At 38.1% G+C, this 17,790-nt stretch overlaps 1 protein-coding gene across 1 annotated transcript in view; it reads right to left on the reverse strand.

The window, feature by feature from the left end:
• Window positions 1-16,003: 16,003 nt before the first annotated feature.
• irs1 (insulin receptor substrate 1) overlaps window positions 16,004-17,790 on the reverse strand; it is a 56,185-nt gene continuing 54,398 nt past the window's right edge. Inside the window, exon 2 of the mRNA XM_028794633.2 lies at window positions 16,004-16,998. Within this exon, the coding sequence (XP_028650466.1) occupies window positions 16,994-16,998 (5 nt within the window). The 3' untranslated portion in view covers window positions 16,004-16,993. The remainder of the gene's footprint in view (window positions 16,999-17,790) is intronic.

The raw sequence follows: 17,790 nt of genomic DNA on the forward strand, positions 1-17,790 counted from the left end.
TCTCTCTATCGTTATTCTGGTTAACCTCTCCTCTCCCATCCTGCAGATGTGCCCAAAAAGACTTAACTTCTGTTCCTTATTAGCTTCACAAATAGTTTTTTCTTGTTTATGATGTTTTCAATTTGTTTTATGTTTCACCTTTTGTCTCCATCCAATTTTCAAAATCTTCCTGTAACACCTCATTGCAAACATGTTCAATTTCAAAATTGCCTCCTTCATAATCAAGGCATAAAGTAATGTAGAGAACACTCATGTTACCTGGCTGGTACTATTCGTTAAAACAACGATCGCATCATTGCATGTGTTAGGTTATAGCGATTACCCATTCAGATGCTGTTGCCTTCCACCTTTCCCTGACTGCCAAAGCACAGAGGAGAGGCATTATAATGCTATGCAAGATCTTGCGCTCTCAATTGTGGAGCACTGCCAGATACTCTTGAATGTAGGTGGTAAGGTCTCATTGTGTCAGTAGGGAGGCTGGTTTACATGCCAATGGAGTTCTGCAGAATGGTGATTGCATAACTGACTATCCAGAGTCAATCCACGCAAGGCTGCAGGACCTGATAACATACCTGGTTGTGTGCTCAAAGAATGTGCCAGTCAACTGGCTGGTGTCCTCACAGACATCTTCAACACATCTCTGAGCCAGTCGTCAGTCCCAGCATGCTTCAAGTCGACCACCATCATACCAGTGCCGAAGAAGTCATCAGTGACATGCCTGAATGACTACCGACCAGTTGCACTCACGCCAATCATAATGAAGTGCTTCGAAAGGTTAGTCATGTCACACATAAAGACTAATCTCCCTGCCTCCCTTGACCCTCTTCAGTTTGCATACCGCTCAAACAGGTCAACTGAGGATGCCATATGCTCTGCCCTTCACCTCTCCCTGACACATCTGGATAAAAAAAGACATATATTTCAGGATGCTATTCATAGACTTTAGCTCTGCCTTCAACACAATCATCCCTCAAAAGCTGGTTGTAAAACTGAGCAGTTGTGGCCTGAACACCACTGTCTGCAATTGAATCCTGGACTTTTTGACAGAGAGGCCCCTGTCAGTTCGGATGGGCTGCAACACTTCCAGCATCATCACACTGAGCACTGGAGCACCACTGGGCTGCGTGCTTAGTCCACTGTTGTTCACCCTGCTGACTCACGACTGCACAGCCACGCACAACACCAATCACATCGTCAAGTTTGCGGATGATACGACAGTGCTGGGACTGATAAGCAGGGATGATGAAACAGCATACAGAGATGAGGTGGAACGGCTGTCTGCATGGTGTGAAGACAACTATGTATCTCTCAATGTCGACAAGACAAAAGAGATAATCATGGACTTCAGAAAATCACATCCTGCCCACATCCCACTCCGCATCAACGGTTTAGAAGTGGAGACTGTTAACAGTACCAAGTTCCTCGGTGTGCACATAACTGAGGAACTTGTCACAGGCCGTCTAATAAAACAGATGGCCTGCTAGTAGTTTGGGACCGACCAGGACTGAGGGGGTAATAAGAGAGGCACGAGAGAGGCAGATGTTCAAAACCAAAGGTAATTTTAATATAGATGAAAAAAAAAAAAGGATGCTAAAATGTATAAATAATCCAGTGACACGGCAAAATCAAATCATGAAGAAGGGGAAAAAAAAAAAAATTTAAAATTATAAAACACAAAGGCTCTTACCCTAATATATATATACTCAATTCCAGTCCATGCAAGGGCATCAGCAGCCTTAAAATAATACAAAACTGGACTCTGTGTCAGTCCAGGTCCCCAGTACAACTCCTCAAAAAAAATAATCTCAGGAGTCGTTTTTGGTCCTCAGGAGCCTACCACACTCCTTTACAGCAACCAACAGCTCAGCGCTCAGGCACCTCTTAATTCTCTACACACGATTCCCCTCATTGCGGCCACAACTGTGCTTATAAAGCCTTTTCCATTAGCAGGACCGGCTTACCTGATCATAGGGAGATACCATTTAAGACCTTCCGGGGAAATCGTACCATCCAAATACAAATCAAAATATCCGATAACCACATATACCTAATAAAACAATAAACAACAAAACAACAAAAACATTTATACCTAACCTCGAGGTTATTAACATACAAACTTAAACATTACGGTACACGTATGCTACTAATACTATTTGGACTTCTCTTACAGCTATCATTGGACCTTCTCAGGCACCTGTGACTACATTTAGCATCTGCACCCCCTTTAAAACACCAGTCGGTAAAAATGATATGTTACGTGCGAGTCTGCGCTCGAAACCTACGGCGAAACCTCTGAAAAAAAAAAAAAAAAACCTTAACAACCAGATGGTAAGACCAAATATCTTACAAAAGTTAGAAAAAAAAACGTTCCCTTTTTTTTTCCTCATTGCAAACCCGCTAGTACTTTGCTCATTGTAGTTCATATGTAAAACTTATTGAAAGTCTTGCCCTGTAGCTATCCGTGCTATAAATAGATCAGCGTCACACACCCCCTCGATATCATGCATTCGATATAACACCTCATCACTAATCAAGAAAGCCCAGCAGAGACTACACTTCCTGAGGCAGCTGAAGGGAGCAAGTCTTCGCCCTTCCATCCTCACCATGTTCTACGGAGGCACCATTGACAGTGTTCTGACCAGTTGCATCACTGTCTGGTATGGCAACTGCAACATATCTGACCGCAAGTGCCTGCAAAGGATAGTGAAGACAGCAGAGAACATTGTTGGGGTGCCTCTCCCTTCACTACAGGACATATTTTACAAACGCAGTGTCCGCAAGGCCTGCAGCATTGCGCAGGACCACTTACATCCCTCACATGGACTTTTCACACTTCTGCCATCCAAGAGAAATACTGCAGCATCAAAGCCAGATCTGCCCCCAAGCTATTAGACTCCTTAACACTAGGCTGCCCCCTGGGACCTTCCACACTGCCTGAACCACCTCTAAAAACAGAACTTTTATACATGCGAGTCACTTTCCTGCAAAGACTAGTGTGCATGTAGAGAAGAACTGAAAATCTCATACTGACTTTTAAGTATTTTGAAACTCTTGATATCCTTCTGCTGTGAAACATTCTGACCTGTCATCGTTTATGCATGTCTTAAACAACTATTATCATACACTGATAATTTCTGTATGATCTATATCTATTATTTATTTATTATATTACATATCTTACACATCAATATTGCTGCTACTTCTTTGTCTTGTCTTTGCACAATGCCTTGTCTTGTTTGTGTTTTAATTTTAAATTTTAATTCTATTTTTAATTCATTATTTGCACATCATGTTGTTACACTGTGGACGCTGAGCTTTGCAATTTCGTCTATCTGTATACTTGTATATGGTTGAGATGACAATAAAGTTCACTTTGACTTTGATATGTATGAGGTTGATTAGCATGCCCCTTATATATATATTTCAGAATAGCAAGGCGCAACCAAACATGCATATTTACAAGGTGATTGTGATTTATAAAGAGTAAATTACACACATTTGTGTACGTAGTACATTTTACAAATCTGATTTTTTTTTTGGCCACCCAGTAAGTCCAGCCTAAGAGCAGGAAGCAAGATACTGAATTAAGTCACTAAAAAGCCCACGAGGGCTACATGTAGCTCTCATTATTGTTTATGTCAAAGTGCATGAGTCCTTTAGAGTGAGGTTGCACAAATTAGATCTAAATGAAAGGTGTGCCATGAGGAAACATTTGCTGTCCAGAAGGAACATCAGGGCAAGACTACGGTTTACCCATGAACAACTAGACAAAGACCAGGACTTCAAAAACAATGTGGTCAGGGCAAGACAAAGACAGAGTTGTTTGGCTACAGTATCAGAAGATGCATTTAGAAAAAAAACAAAGACAGAATTCTACCAGAAGAATCTGAAACCAGCATGGTGATGGAAATGTTATGGTTTGTTTGGTATTTCTTTGCTGCATATGGGCCTGGGCAGCTCACCATCATAGAGACAACTATGAAGTCCTCATTGTACCAGAGAGTGCTTGAGGATAATGTGAGACCATTTTGTCAGAAGACTGAAGCTCAAATGAAAGTGAACTCTGTAACATGATAATGACCCTAAATTCACTAAGGAATGGTCGAAAAGAAAGAAATGGATGGTTCTGAAATGGCCAAGTTAAAGCATGGGCCAGAATCCCATTAAGATGCTGTGGGAGGGAATTTGAAACACGCTGTGGAAGCAAGACAACCCTCAAATATTGCACAGCTGCAATTCCCCCAGGCGACGTTTATTAAATGCCTACTTCAGGGGGCAATACCAGCTAGTAGAGCCAAGGGTGGACATACTTTTACCACAGTCCAAAATGGATTACCCTTTTAATTTCTTGTTGAATAGATTATTACAAAGTCAAATTTTCATTGTCTTTGTTTTCAATTATATCCCCTTTATCTAAAGATATGTGTGATAAGGCACAGTAAGTCCCAAAAAAGTTGGGGTGCCAATGAGGCAAACCCTGTTTAATTTGAAAAAGAAAGATAAAAAGATGTGCACAATGAGGAGAGAGGAGGGGTTGGGAGCATGAACTGATATAGCGTGTTGCCGCACCCACCACACAACAAACCACCTCAGGATCCCAGATTAGGACCAGAGTACAGCCGTGCAATGGGTGACACCTCAGCACCACACTAGTTTAAACGGAATGGAACAGTTTGAGGTGTTTTACAGTGCCTGGAGTACCAATATGCCACCAACCTCCAAGTTTTCCCTGCAAGTTAGAGGACCTACAATGGTGAAACAATAAACAATCCGCAAACTGCCTTTTACTGCCTTCTATTGGCGTTCCTAGAAAGGGTTGATCTGGAGTCTTCCTTGACAGTCGGACTCTCAGGTCCAAAATGAGATGCCACCTTCCAGAGATGCCTCTCTTTCATATCAGCCGGACCTAAGTGGACAGGCATTCTCTGGCTCTGTTGCCATTAATGGGCAGGTTCTTGGCACTGTGAGAGAAAAAGGAGATAAGGCTGTTAGCGACAATGCCTCCTCTTGTGCTGGGGTAGTACCTCATACCTGAGGTGAGCCTGGAAAGCAACCCTCTAGTGGGCATGCGTCACAATGTTTAAAAGAAAATCAAATCTTGATAAGTTAATTTTTGTTAAATGAGGTGCACCTGAAAAGTGACACAAGATGGTATTCATTAAAAGACATTTGGCTGTCCAGTTGAGCTTCTGTAAACAGTCCTTCTCTGCTGGAGTGATTAGCCACACTAGTACAGTATATGATGACTAACAGCACGGGCTCCTTTCCAAAGATCTTAGGGACTGACCTGGCTCTTCTTTTGCTTCTCCACAGCTGGCTGACCTTATCCCTTCTTTTGGCATGCTAGACATTTCAGAAATGCACACTGAAACAAAACATTTGACATTTCAGCTGTTGTAGAACCAGGTGAATGTCACCAAGTGGAGCTTGGAGGATTTATTTATCATTTGTGGGCAATACAACTAATTGTGGTTGGAATAAGGCTAATCTTCGTAAATGACAAGAGGTAGATTAATGATTTTATTCAAGATGACTGACACAGATAGGATCCCAAACTGAGCCAAGCAACACTCAATCCAGGAGAAACATAACAGTAAAAGCACAAAAGTGATTTAGAAAGTGTTTCTTTGTATTGAAAGTGAAGGCTGCTGCTGTGTTAAACACAACCTGCCAAGGTTAGCAGAGCAGAACAGGTTAGCATTATGGGACAATATAGTATTTTTATCCCAGCCACCCATATACTCATTCATTTTTTATACTTGCCTTAAACAGCTTGGGGTCATTGTGAAGCAAATGGTCACAAGGCAGAAAGACAGTCACCTAAAACATGGCTCTCGTTTGTCATTTTCTCTTTCAGTTCTGAAATCCAGAGGATTCTTCAGCCCAGGCAAAAGCTCTCACCAATACAGTACATATAAAGGAATCTCCTGGATAGTAGCTGTTGTTATAAAAAAGACCAATAGACAAGAGGTTAGTCAGGTGGATTGTGAATACCATATCATACTTAAAACCTCCCAGGAATGCATCTGAACAACAATATCAGACATGCCGCTATCACACATGTATGAGTAGGAGGCAGCTGAAGGGCTTAGAGACAAAGAGTACTAGTAATAGTAATACATCTGCCCAGGGTGTGGCGGGGGTCCACTAACTTTCTTTCTAAGTCTCCTGCAGACCCTTCCCAGGAAATCCAGCCAGGAGCCAGTGCCTCAGCTCGGGACACATCACTTCCGGTCCCGGCTCAGAGGACGACATCACTTTCCACAGACTCCCTATAAAACATCACTCCCTTCCCCTGGATTTCAGTTGTTTTGAACTCTGGCTTGTAACCATTACTTGCTTTGAACAACCTTACTCTTTTTTGCAGCCAGGAACATATTATACGGGTGGCTGCCCCAAACCTTTGCGATGTCTGGTGTCTCTTTTTCTCATATCGCCATACTGCATACTGTACCCACAGTGCTAGACATTCACACTCAGAGGCAGGTGATTGTCCTCTACCCAGCAACACCCTGAAAAAATAGTGTTAGTCATATTCAAGTTCTCTATAGTAATTCTTCCTAACATTTATTCAAAATTTTCTCTTCACAGTTGTTGAAAAGCTGTTTTTAAAATATCCAGATGGCGTCCACCTTAACAGTTTTGGTTATTAATCACTTGACATCATAATGTCCAAACTAGAAGTGGAGATGTCGACACCATTAGATGCATGAAAATGAGAGCCCACAGAACTAAATAAGCAAATATCATTATGCATTATCTTACAAATATGTGGAGTTTAAAGTATCAATACAAACCCACACTGTAAGGCAACAGGCCGAACAGAGTCATATACTGGGGGCTCCTTCCAACAGTTGTGTTCAAAATCTCTTTCCTTCTTCTAGTATACTCTATCAATACACTTCAAAAAGGCGATTTAGTGAACTACAGGTTCAAAAGATTTTAAAAGACCAGTACATACTTTTCCTTTTCTTCTTGAATTGTTATGATGATAAAGAAGAGAGAATTGTTGCTTTCATTCATTTATCCAAAGAGTTTAAGTAACTAATCCGGTGCTCTAGGACTGCAGCTCTTTGCAAAAACTCCTCAGTGTGAAAGTCATTTTCCCAAGGTATTCCGTTCTTACAGATCAATCTTTTGGTTGAACCTTTGCTTTCAGTCATCATGCATATGGTGTTAGGGCTGGGCAATATGACAAAAATATATCTCAATATTTTTAGGTCATGTGGTGATATTCAATATGTATCAATTGTCTCTAAAATTCTGTGGTATAAGTTTCATTTATAGTCAGGTCCATGTTAGAATGAACATTTGTCACATCAATATTTCTCTCTGTTAACAGAACATACACACATACACACATGCACAATACACCAATAACTTATTAATTGTATAACATGTATATTTTTGGTACAGTATTGGTAAACAATGGTCTCTTTCACCATTTCACTATTTCTCTTTCACATGCAAACACACACATCTCTTACTTATAGAGAGTTTTAAAACATATACTTTGACATTGTGTTACATCTGTTAATTTACAGTCTCTCCCTCACCCACACACTCATTAGGTCCATTGTAATTAGTTAATGAAACCTTAGATATGAGTACACATACTATTGGATACAATTGTCAATATTTAATCAAACTTGGTCTGCAGTTTTGATTAAGTCCAACATAATACAGCCTACTTACCAATGGCAAGGTGAAGCCAGTGTCCAAAACACTGCAGCCTCATCCATTTATTCAAGCTCACTGTTTTGCTTACATTACCGCCATTATTCTTCATGCAACAACAATTTATTTCTTATATAAACCAAAACCACACATGGAATGTCTCAATGGGCTTTAAGAGGCCCTTTTCTTTAACAGTTCCACAGCACATGCATGCTGCACCACCCCGACTACTCCAAGACTTTCACATATTTTAATATACAAATCAGTATAAATAGCCCCTTTCCTTCGGTGTTCTGTGAAAAGACAATGGCAAAAGCACACAGAAAATAGAATTTTAGCAAATGGGAAATAGAGGCAGGGAAAAACATACTATTTGTTGGCTTAAGTAGTGGTATAAACAATTAAAGAAAATTGATGGAGTGATACAGAGTGGCAGAGACAGTTGAAAGTTCAAGTTCAGAAAGACACACAGTGCCCAAAATTAAAAAGAAGTGGTCAGATATCAAAGTCGATGTGGAAAGCGATTTGCAGCTCACCGTCTGTTTACTCTGTTTAAGACAATATTACAAAAGCTGACCCCCGTGCCGATGATACAAATCCACGCAGTGATAGTGCTGCTGTGTCCAGCACATTTTCAGGCACTAGCTGCACACACACTCCTGCCTCAGAAACCACCGGGTGACGATCTGGCTGTGAGGTGACGGACGCTGTTCTAGACACACAAAATGCAATAGAGATGTGGCCGATGAACTAAGGAATATAAGGGATGTACTATGTTATGTGCTGTTGACCACAAATTAAATGAAGTGGTTAAAAAATAAATGCTGCATCTGATTACCTGATTTTACATTTTGATAGTTACAGTACATTCAAATGAAGTTGTAACGCTGTCCGATTTGGCCGATCATTTGGTGGGTCAGGGTCAGGTTCATTGTAGTGCATCTCTACAGGTATGTCAAGCCACAATTGTGTGCCACATTATGCCACAGGCTACATGCTTGCACAATGCAACAAACTTTCTGTGGACAATAGAGTAGCACATTAATAGAGTGGAAATGCTTTCTACTTAAATAAGCAAATTCATTATCTGAAGGTGTCTTTATAGTGTAGTGTTGGGGCCAAGCACCACAACGGATTGATTCTTTTGCCACACTAGCTGGAAAAACCACCTGTGACTGTGCCGAGCTGCCAGTTTTATAATCTCCCCTGCTATAGATGATGTAACACTAGCTCATTCTTTTGGTGATTCATCCCTGGCTGTTGTTACTTGTCCAGCGCTGTTGCAATAGCAATGTGTGTGCAGCTGACCGCTCCAATTATACGTATTTGGAAAACCAGATGTTGCTGCAAATTGTATTTTCGTGTTTGCCAGTTGTAAGAAAATCTTATCTATCTGGATGACAAGCGGATAGTACCATCCTATATAGCTGCCACAGCGTGACTCAGTGATGTTTGTGAAATACCTGATCGTCAGCAAGTTCACGTTGAAAAACAGTGGACAGAACTTCCAAAGAAGTAGGTAGAGCACAATTTCTCAAAGTCAGCCTTTGTAAAGCTGGTGCCAGTTCAGCACACAGCTCCAAGAGGAGAGCTCTTGGAAATCAAAATCGACTTAGAAGCCAGTTATCATCATCATCATCTATAAATACGCACTCTCTTCTAATTCTTCCATTTGTGATGTCATCTAACAACACTAAAGCAGCTGTGGTAGTTGGAATAGTTTGGCCATTCCATTCACCATTATATTTATACAGAATGATTTCAATCACGTGAATTAAATCTGTACACAAAATTCAATTAATTTCAGTGTATTTAATAAATACAGCATCACTGATGCAAATCTGAAAAAAGAAAGGGAAATGACATAGAAACAGTAGCACTGCTTTGACGCTGGGTGCCACCAGTTTGCAAAACACAAGCAGAAAAGTGTGTACACAATGGGTGAGGCTGCCGTGAAATTGTACATGGCTTTACGCCAAGCTGACTTTTTATACATCTCAAAATAAGTGTGGAAACTGACGTACACTCTCATAACAGACTTGAGAACCTGTACATGAAAAAGCGAGTTCAGGAAAAGGATGGACTGTTTACTATAGAGATAACATGATGCAGCATGGAGTGCTACTGCAGTTGGACTATAAAGCAATAAGTCATGAAAATAAGTGCCTCCAGGGTAGAGTTTCTTACCAGAGTCCTGACTGATTTTCCTGTACAAGTGACAGCATCCAGACTTTCCCTCTATGGGCCTTTTGCTTCAAGCATACAGTATGTGACAGTTCCTTGTATACCAGACTAAAATAAATCAATGAAAAGCGAATAATGCTAGAGGTCATCTTCAATGTCACTGAGCAGGGGCCCTAAATTTCAGTCCTGGAGGACCAAGTGGCTGTGGGTTTTTGTGTTCCAACCCAATTGTTTAATTAGAAGCCAAACTTTACTAATAACAGAGCTTATTTAATGATGTGGTTTGTTAGTGTTAACATTTTGCCACTACAGGTTGCTCCTATTTTGTAGATTTTTTCTTTTCTATGAATATCAACCAAATGATTTGTACCCTTCAACAGATCAAACATTCTCAGTCCTTCCGTTTTTCTTTTCAAAAATATTATTAAAAACAGATAATTCATGATGAACACTTACAGGTGTAAATGAGCACAGGGGGGTAAACTAGGAGTGCTTAGCGTGCATGCTGCTTAAACCGAGACACTGGGCTTATCTGAGCCAGTTTTGGTTCCAAATAAAACCATTAGGACAAGCTGCAATTGGTAACTAATGCTCCATACCAGAGTAAAGATGAAGCTTAGCGGAGTGTTGTGGATTGAGAGTTCATAAAATGAGAAACAAAACCTTGGAGAAAGGTTTTGAGGATATTTCTAATGTTGCTAAATTCTTGCTTAATCTCACATTATTTACAAAAATGTAAAACATTATAACCTAAACTATCCATTGAAAATAAATTATGAATTTCATTAACATGTTTTACTTTTGTCAGAGACAGGATTTTTAGCATGTCAAATGTTAATGCTTTCTTAGTTAAAATATGGTTAAAATTAATCTGATACTAGTGACAAAATGGTAAAATGTTAAAAGCTATATTGTCTATTGAAAAGTGTGTGTCCGGTTCCTCTAAGCCAGGGGTCCCCAACCCCCGGTCCGCGGCCCACCACCGGGCCGCAGCCGTCTGACAGCTGGGCCACGAGAGAACTGCCGGCAACGGAGACTCACCCAGACTTTTCGGAACGCTTGGCGGGCGGGGCTTTGCAGTGGCGCAGAGAGAGGAGAGAGACCGAGGTGAGAGAGTATTACAACAGTTATTTTTATGGTCCCGACAGTTTCCCATATGACACGAGTCTATAGAAATCGCGTTACTACGAAGTACATTCAGCAGATGCTTTCATTACAATGAAGTGACCTTGAAATGCTTGAACGAATCATCCACAGAGCAGATAGATCTGTGGTCACAGCTCAGTTGTGACGTTTGCACAACGATCCCCAAACAGAAACATTGTAAAAAAAAAAAATCTCTTCGAACTTTCCTCGTACTGTTTTTTTTTTTGCTGTTTTTGTTTTCTGTGGTTTTCAGTGATACCTTTTGCTTATTGCTTGTCCACATTTGAAAAACATCCATTGGAATTTAACTCATTGTCACCCTCCTATAGAAACGGCAGACACGAAAAAAGATTGCAGTGTTAATGTTTGTGATGTGCAATCTGTTGGAATGGCAAATGCAAAGCATATGTCTTTGTTATATGCAAAAAAAGAAGAAAAATCTTGGATTGCAAACGTATGCAAACTGCTTAATAACTTAATAATAATAGAAATGTTATGTAAATTGTGTATAAAACTGCACCCACCCCCCACCCCCCCGACCGGTCCATGGAAAAATTTGCATCTAATAAAGTGGTCCTTGCTGTCAAAAAGGTGGGGGACCACTGCTCTAAGCCATCTAAATTGGTCTGTTTGGCATTGGTGATGGAATCAAAAGACGAAGTGCGAGTGTGAGACCCACAAGGTGGAGTAAAGGGGTAGGAGGCACGCTGAGAGTCGATGGAAAGTATAAAAGTGGACTGGAGGTGAGCAAATGAGAGTGTGAGAAGCAGGCTTTATGGAAACAAGCATGAATGATAGACCACTGGTCAAGAGAAGTTCAGACACACAAGGTTAACAAGAAAATGCATTGGAGGTAAACATGGGAAAAGAGATTTCAAATATAATTTAAAATTTACTCTATTACCTGTGTTCAACACGTAATGTGGCTAGTTATTAATATATCACATTTATGTTATTACATCATTTGTCCCTATTGCTCATTATTGTCAGCGAGACACAAACAGGAAAGATATATTTATTAAAACCAGGTTTAAAAAGACGGTGTTCCATGATGTTAAAATGATCAGTTATAAAAATGACTATTTCTAACAATAAAGTAACGCAAAGATATTCATAGTAATGTACAAGAATAAAACCACTTCACAACCTTCTAGGATCAACCATGGTGTGTTCCTGTCCTCATGTACTCCAGTCCATTCAGTGCATAAAATGTGAAGTGTGGTAAGGGAAACTTTGTAAAACGCAGTTATCCAAAGTCACATCAGTGACACTAGATAGTGTTATTTAGGCTTCCCAAACGTCATAGGCACAACAAACTGCACTCAAGAGCGAATAACGGCACTGCCAAGCTCATTAGTGCTGGACTACAAATCATTTGTAGCATCAATACGCAGCTCAGTCCTTTTAAATTACACTGACATGTACAGCCGGTCATATTTTGCAATCAGCCATTCTAATGAGGGCATACTCCTGCAGCAGGAGTTACATTATGGCAACACAGCAGTTACAGAAGCTGCAGCTCTCTTTTTGGCTGCTAAATGTGGAATATAGCCTTGCATATACAGTACATGTACTGTTGCTAGTAATTCTGAAGTACGATCTTGGATATCATTTGCAATTGCTGCCAAATGTGCTTCACATGGCTAGTGAATACTTAGTTGCTTTAAGTGTTAGAAGTTTCATATTCATAAACCAACACATACAAGTGAACTGCACAGTTCAATGTAAACTGAATTGAATAATGTCATTATATTTAATTAAGCAGTGCACAAATTCAGTACTGTAATGGATTGCCATGCGGACTCACTCACTTTCTTTACATCTTTTCTTTAAATTAGCTATTACTTGACGACGAACTGCTGAAAAGACAACTGTCTCTGTTACGTCTTCTTCAGTTTTTATGGCAATTAAACCTCTAAATTTTTCCAAGCTGTCCCTATCCCATTATATATACATCATTCATCCAATCAGTTTCACATTTAAAGTCACAGGTACTCAGTCTGCAGATACTGCACTCTCTTCTGTGCTTTTTGAGCCATAACAGATGTTAGATGATCGGATCTTGGGGCTGCTCAAATCTCACGAGTATGCAATTGTGGAACTGACTTAAGATGATGAATTGATGTTACTCCCATCTCATTGTAAATAGGCAGCTTCTAATAAAAACAAGAAGTAATTTGATCAGTTAATAAAGCTATTTAAGACTGAAATAAATGTGCAACCTAAACTTATGTGTATCATAAATGTTGCAAGTCTCCTTGGATAGAGGCGTCAGCCAAATAAGTAAATGTAAAATAAGCAATTGGGGCTTGTAAATCTTAACAAAAAAATCAAGTAAAATGAAGCCTAAAATGTTTGAGCAATAATGGTTTCAGAAGCAGTAAATAATATCTACTGTACTTAAGAAACTGGGAAGAAAGAAAAACCTGTAGCCATTGCTACCCTTCAGGCTCATATGGTTGAATCCATGTCATGGAGTAAATACAGTGACAAACCTAAGCTCTCCATGGTTGAAAGTGGTCCAACATTTGTATCAATATAAAATCATTGATTAATCACCTACAGTACTAAAACAATTAAATGGTACACAATCTTACAGATGCAAAATAAATCAGCTTTATATACTATTTTCCTCATAAACCTTTGAAAATAAACAAACATGTTTTCTTTCATTTTTCCTTATTACAAGTGCACTCATTTACTTTAAGGAATTGGAGTTTTGATGAGATTAAAATTCTGCTGGTAGTGCATGTCTACAATAGCAGCTTGCACTCAGTTGATTTTACTGTTTACACATAACTGTCGTAATAAATTAATAAAAGTTTTAAGAACCTGTAAGTTCTATCTAGCCCAAGAGTTTTTTCATACATATCTAAAGCTTTTTACCCAATGTAATTTTAGAAGAGAGAAAACATTTAATATTACATTTACATTTACTTGAACAGCATGCAATTTTATTCTAAGCAACTTACAAAATAGGTCTGCATAATCAAGTAAACATCAGGGAACTGTTCCGGAAACAAATAGGAAAACTAAAATGTTATACATTTTATCTACAGAGCAAACTTATAGTTTCAGATACCTTTGTAATATTCAGTGAAAATGGTCTTCCATGTTATGCACATGAAATCAATTTTCTTTTTTTTAATGTTTTTTTTATTATCACTTACCTGTTCAGATGGTGGAGTTGTATGCTGTTGGCTTTGAACATGTTAAGCTTCAATGTTCACTATACCAGCTTCAATTCTACAGGGCATGATGGTTTTCACTCCAATCATGCTCACAATGAAAGACTAGTTTCTGTCTTAGTATTAAACTCGTCTAACTTGAGCAGGCCTTCTGTGATTCAATTTATGCACTAATTCTAAATTAAGAATTTCAAACTCTTTTGGGTGGGGTCAGAGTGGCAGTTGAAAAGCTGGCTTGATTTATAAAACAATCCCAAAATATCGCCAATTCACTTGGTGACATAAATCTGATAAAAAATGAAAACCTGCAAATCAACGATATGAAATGGAACTGAGATCTGTTTCTTTAAATGGAAATCCATTTTCTTCTGTTGTAGTTTTCAGATGCAGGGAGCTGGTGCCTGTCATGCAGTATTTCTGCCATCAGCCTTGGACTGGTTGCCAGTCCATCACAGGACACACCCAGACTGGTGCAAGAGATCTTCTGGCATCCCTGTGACCTAGGGATCAATTATATTTGAAAATAGTTTGGAATAGTCCAGGGTTCATTCTACCTATGACAAAAGTACCCAAGAAACGAGCATTCTGAGCCACAGATTTGTGTATTGAGATAATAGCAATGCCTATAGAATGATGTATTATCGTGGAGGAGAAACTACATAAAACTAAAATACTAGTCAGTGTATATGCACCAAATTTGGATGATAAAGAATGTATAACTAACGTCTCAGTGCTAATTCCTAACAGGAGTTCTCATAACTTTATAATGGAAGGATGATGTGTTTGTCATCTTGAACCATGTTCGTATTATTTTGGAACTTACAATACCAATAAAAAGTATTCACCCACTTGGAAGTTTTCACATTTTATTGTTACACTACATTGAATCAAACAAATTTAATAGATTATTTTGTGTTTTAGGATTATGATTAATTTAGACCACCTAGAGATCTGTTTTTATTTTGACATTAAAGAGTCTTTCTGACATGTTACATTTACATTTACTTTTTATGTGGCTGACGTCTTTATCCAAGGCAACTTACAACAGTTATGATAAAATTAAGTTACATTTCTTTTGGTTTTCCATTTGGAGCACAGGCAGGTCAAGTTACTCGCTTATAGTCACACACAGTGTCAGCAGGATTTAAACCCAGTATCATAAAAGCCAAATAAAACCCAAGGGGGTGAATAATTTTCATAGGCACTGTAAGTAGCTACACTTTTCTAATAAGCTCATCAGTGACATATAAACTCATTAACCATAGTAGATGTCTTTACTAATTGATATTTTCAGTGAGACCAAAACATCTCCAGAAATACTTGCAAGAAACACCTCAACCAAGCATTATGGACAGGGGAAATCAATTCATATGTTTAACATAAAGAAAGAAAAAAAAAACCAAATAGCTCATTAAATAAAAAATAAAGAAGTGTGTGTGATGAATTTGTTTATTCATGTATTTAAATGTATTACATTTTGGCTGCTTTTCTAAATGACATGTCAGTGACTGTTTTGGGTTTTATATGACTGCTTTTGACAATATTTAAACCTCCTTTCTACTATGAGGTAAACATGATGTAAATGTAAGGTCAAAAACCTCCATTTTTACTTGATTAAAATTTACACAAACAAGGAAATGTTCAATAAATGAAATGGTAATAAAACTGTTTTTCTAATCATAAAAATATCACGGCCAGTAGAATTTTGTTAATCATTCTTACAATTTCTTCAGTTATAAAAACATAAGCACTGAATATTTTTAATGAACATTTGTGTAATGCACAGAATGAACACACTGACACAGCTGTACAAGAAAAAGATAAACATTTTCTACTTTATTACTTACAGAAAGAGATTTCTACAATTTACAAACACCACATTGTTTATCCCAAGGTGAGTTCTGTCTTGCAGAGTTCAAACAGTATTATTTATTTGCATTTTCTGTACATTATATACAATGGAAGACATGGTTAAAGCCTGTTAGTCATTCTTTTGTTTCACTTTTGTGCAATGGATGGATGCAAGGTACCATGGAAATTCAGATTCATTCAGGTTAATGTAGCCTATCATTATACAAGAATACAACAGTACAAAATTCAAATTGCAAGAATTCAGTTCAACATTAACAACATGGTAAAAGTGACTGAACAAGCAAACAGGTGTATACATACCCCTGTGTGTTTATCAGTTGAGATATACCATTTCATAGCTACATTTTTAAATCATGAATTTTACTACTCTCTATTTTAATATACTAAAATTTAAGTATTTTCCCCCTCTGTTCAGAACAGAACATAAAATCTGAAACACACCAACAAATGATGTGTTCAAAGTTATTTCATTGCAAAAAAGATATTGATATAAAGTATGAAATGTTAAATATTTAATACTTCTCAGACAAACATTAGACAGTTCTATATTCAATAATTTACAAGAATGATTCTTAAGAGTATTCAGCAGCAAATGAATTAAAACAAACAAAACAGAGTGTCCATTTATGTGTTACAGTATACCTGATCACATAGTGACCTGGTGTTAGGTATACAGCAGGAGATTTCTGTTGAAATCCCATAAGAAATACTGAGGATACGTGGCAGATGGTAAACAGGTTGTCACAGTGCTATTTGTTTGGCAAAAAAATGTGCAGTTCATTCAGCTAAGTCCTGAGGTTATACTAAGTAAACAATGTAACCCAAACAAGTTGTACCATTAACTTAAAGGAGGTCCTGGTTATGGCATAGAAAGGATATGCAGTATGGAGTTCCATCACTGGAGTATGCTGAGTTTTGTAAGGTTGTCATTCTGAAATAAAAAATTAAAACAGGTTTTAAAAAAATGTAAAAACTGCACAAAACTGCATCAGAATAAAAATATACACTACTAAGGATAATAAACAAAAAATCAATCTTTAGGTAACAAAATGTAAAAGAAAAACAACTATTCTAATCTTTGCAGGATAACAGACACTTTAATTGCAATAAAAAAGACTTAACAATAAACAAATGGTAATGACACCTCTTCCTGAAAAAATAAAAATTAAAGCACTGAAGATCATGTGTTGTATGATCTAGTTTTCTTAGAGAACTTTTTCTTTATTTTCCATTCACATCCAAATTTAGTTACTACAGGTAGTAATTTTATGTACTCTGTTACATTTATTGTTTACCTACACTATATACAACCTAGTCAACAGTAAAAACTAATGTTTTATTCTTGCACATTTCACAATCAGAAATATCAAAGAAACAGACATGTTACAGCAAAAGCGGAGGAAACTGAATGAGTAAAGGTTTTACTTTATAATCTAACTTGTGACCTTTGTACTGCCCGACTACTTGAGCAGCTTAGAATGCTTAAATATAATTAATAGTATGTCAAGTGATTCTGCCACATTACAGAGTCAGTAGATATCATTGTGTGCTAGAAAGCATGTACTGCAGAGTAATTACATAGATTATATATACAGTGCATCCGGAAAGTATTCACAGCGCATCACTTTTTCCACATTTTGTTATGTTACAGCCTTATTCCAAAATGGATTAAATTCATTTTTTTCCTCAGAATTCTACACACAACACCCCATAATGACAACGT

The sequence above is a fragment of the Erpetoichthys calabaricus genome, chromosome 2 (genome assembly GCF_900747795.2).
Source record: "Erpetoichthys calabaricus chromosome 2, fErpCal1.3, whole genome shotgun sequence".
Classification (NCBI taxonomy): domain Eukaryota; kingdom Metazoa; phylum Chordata; class Cladistia; order Polypteriformes; family Polypteridae; genus Erpetoichthys; species Erpetoichthys calabaricus.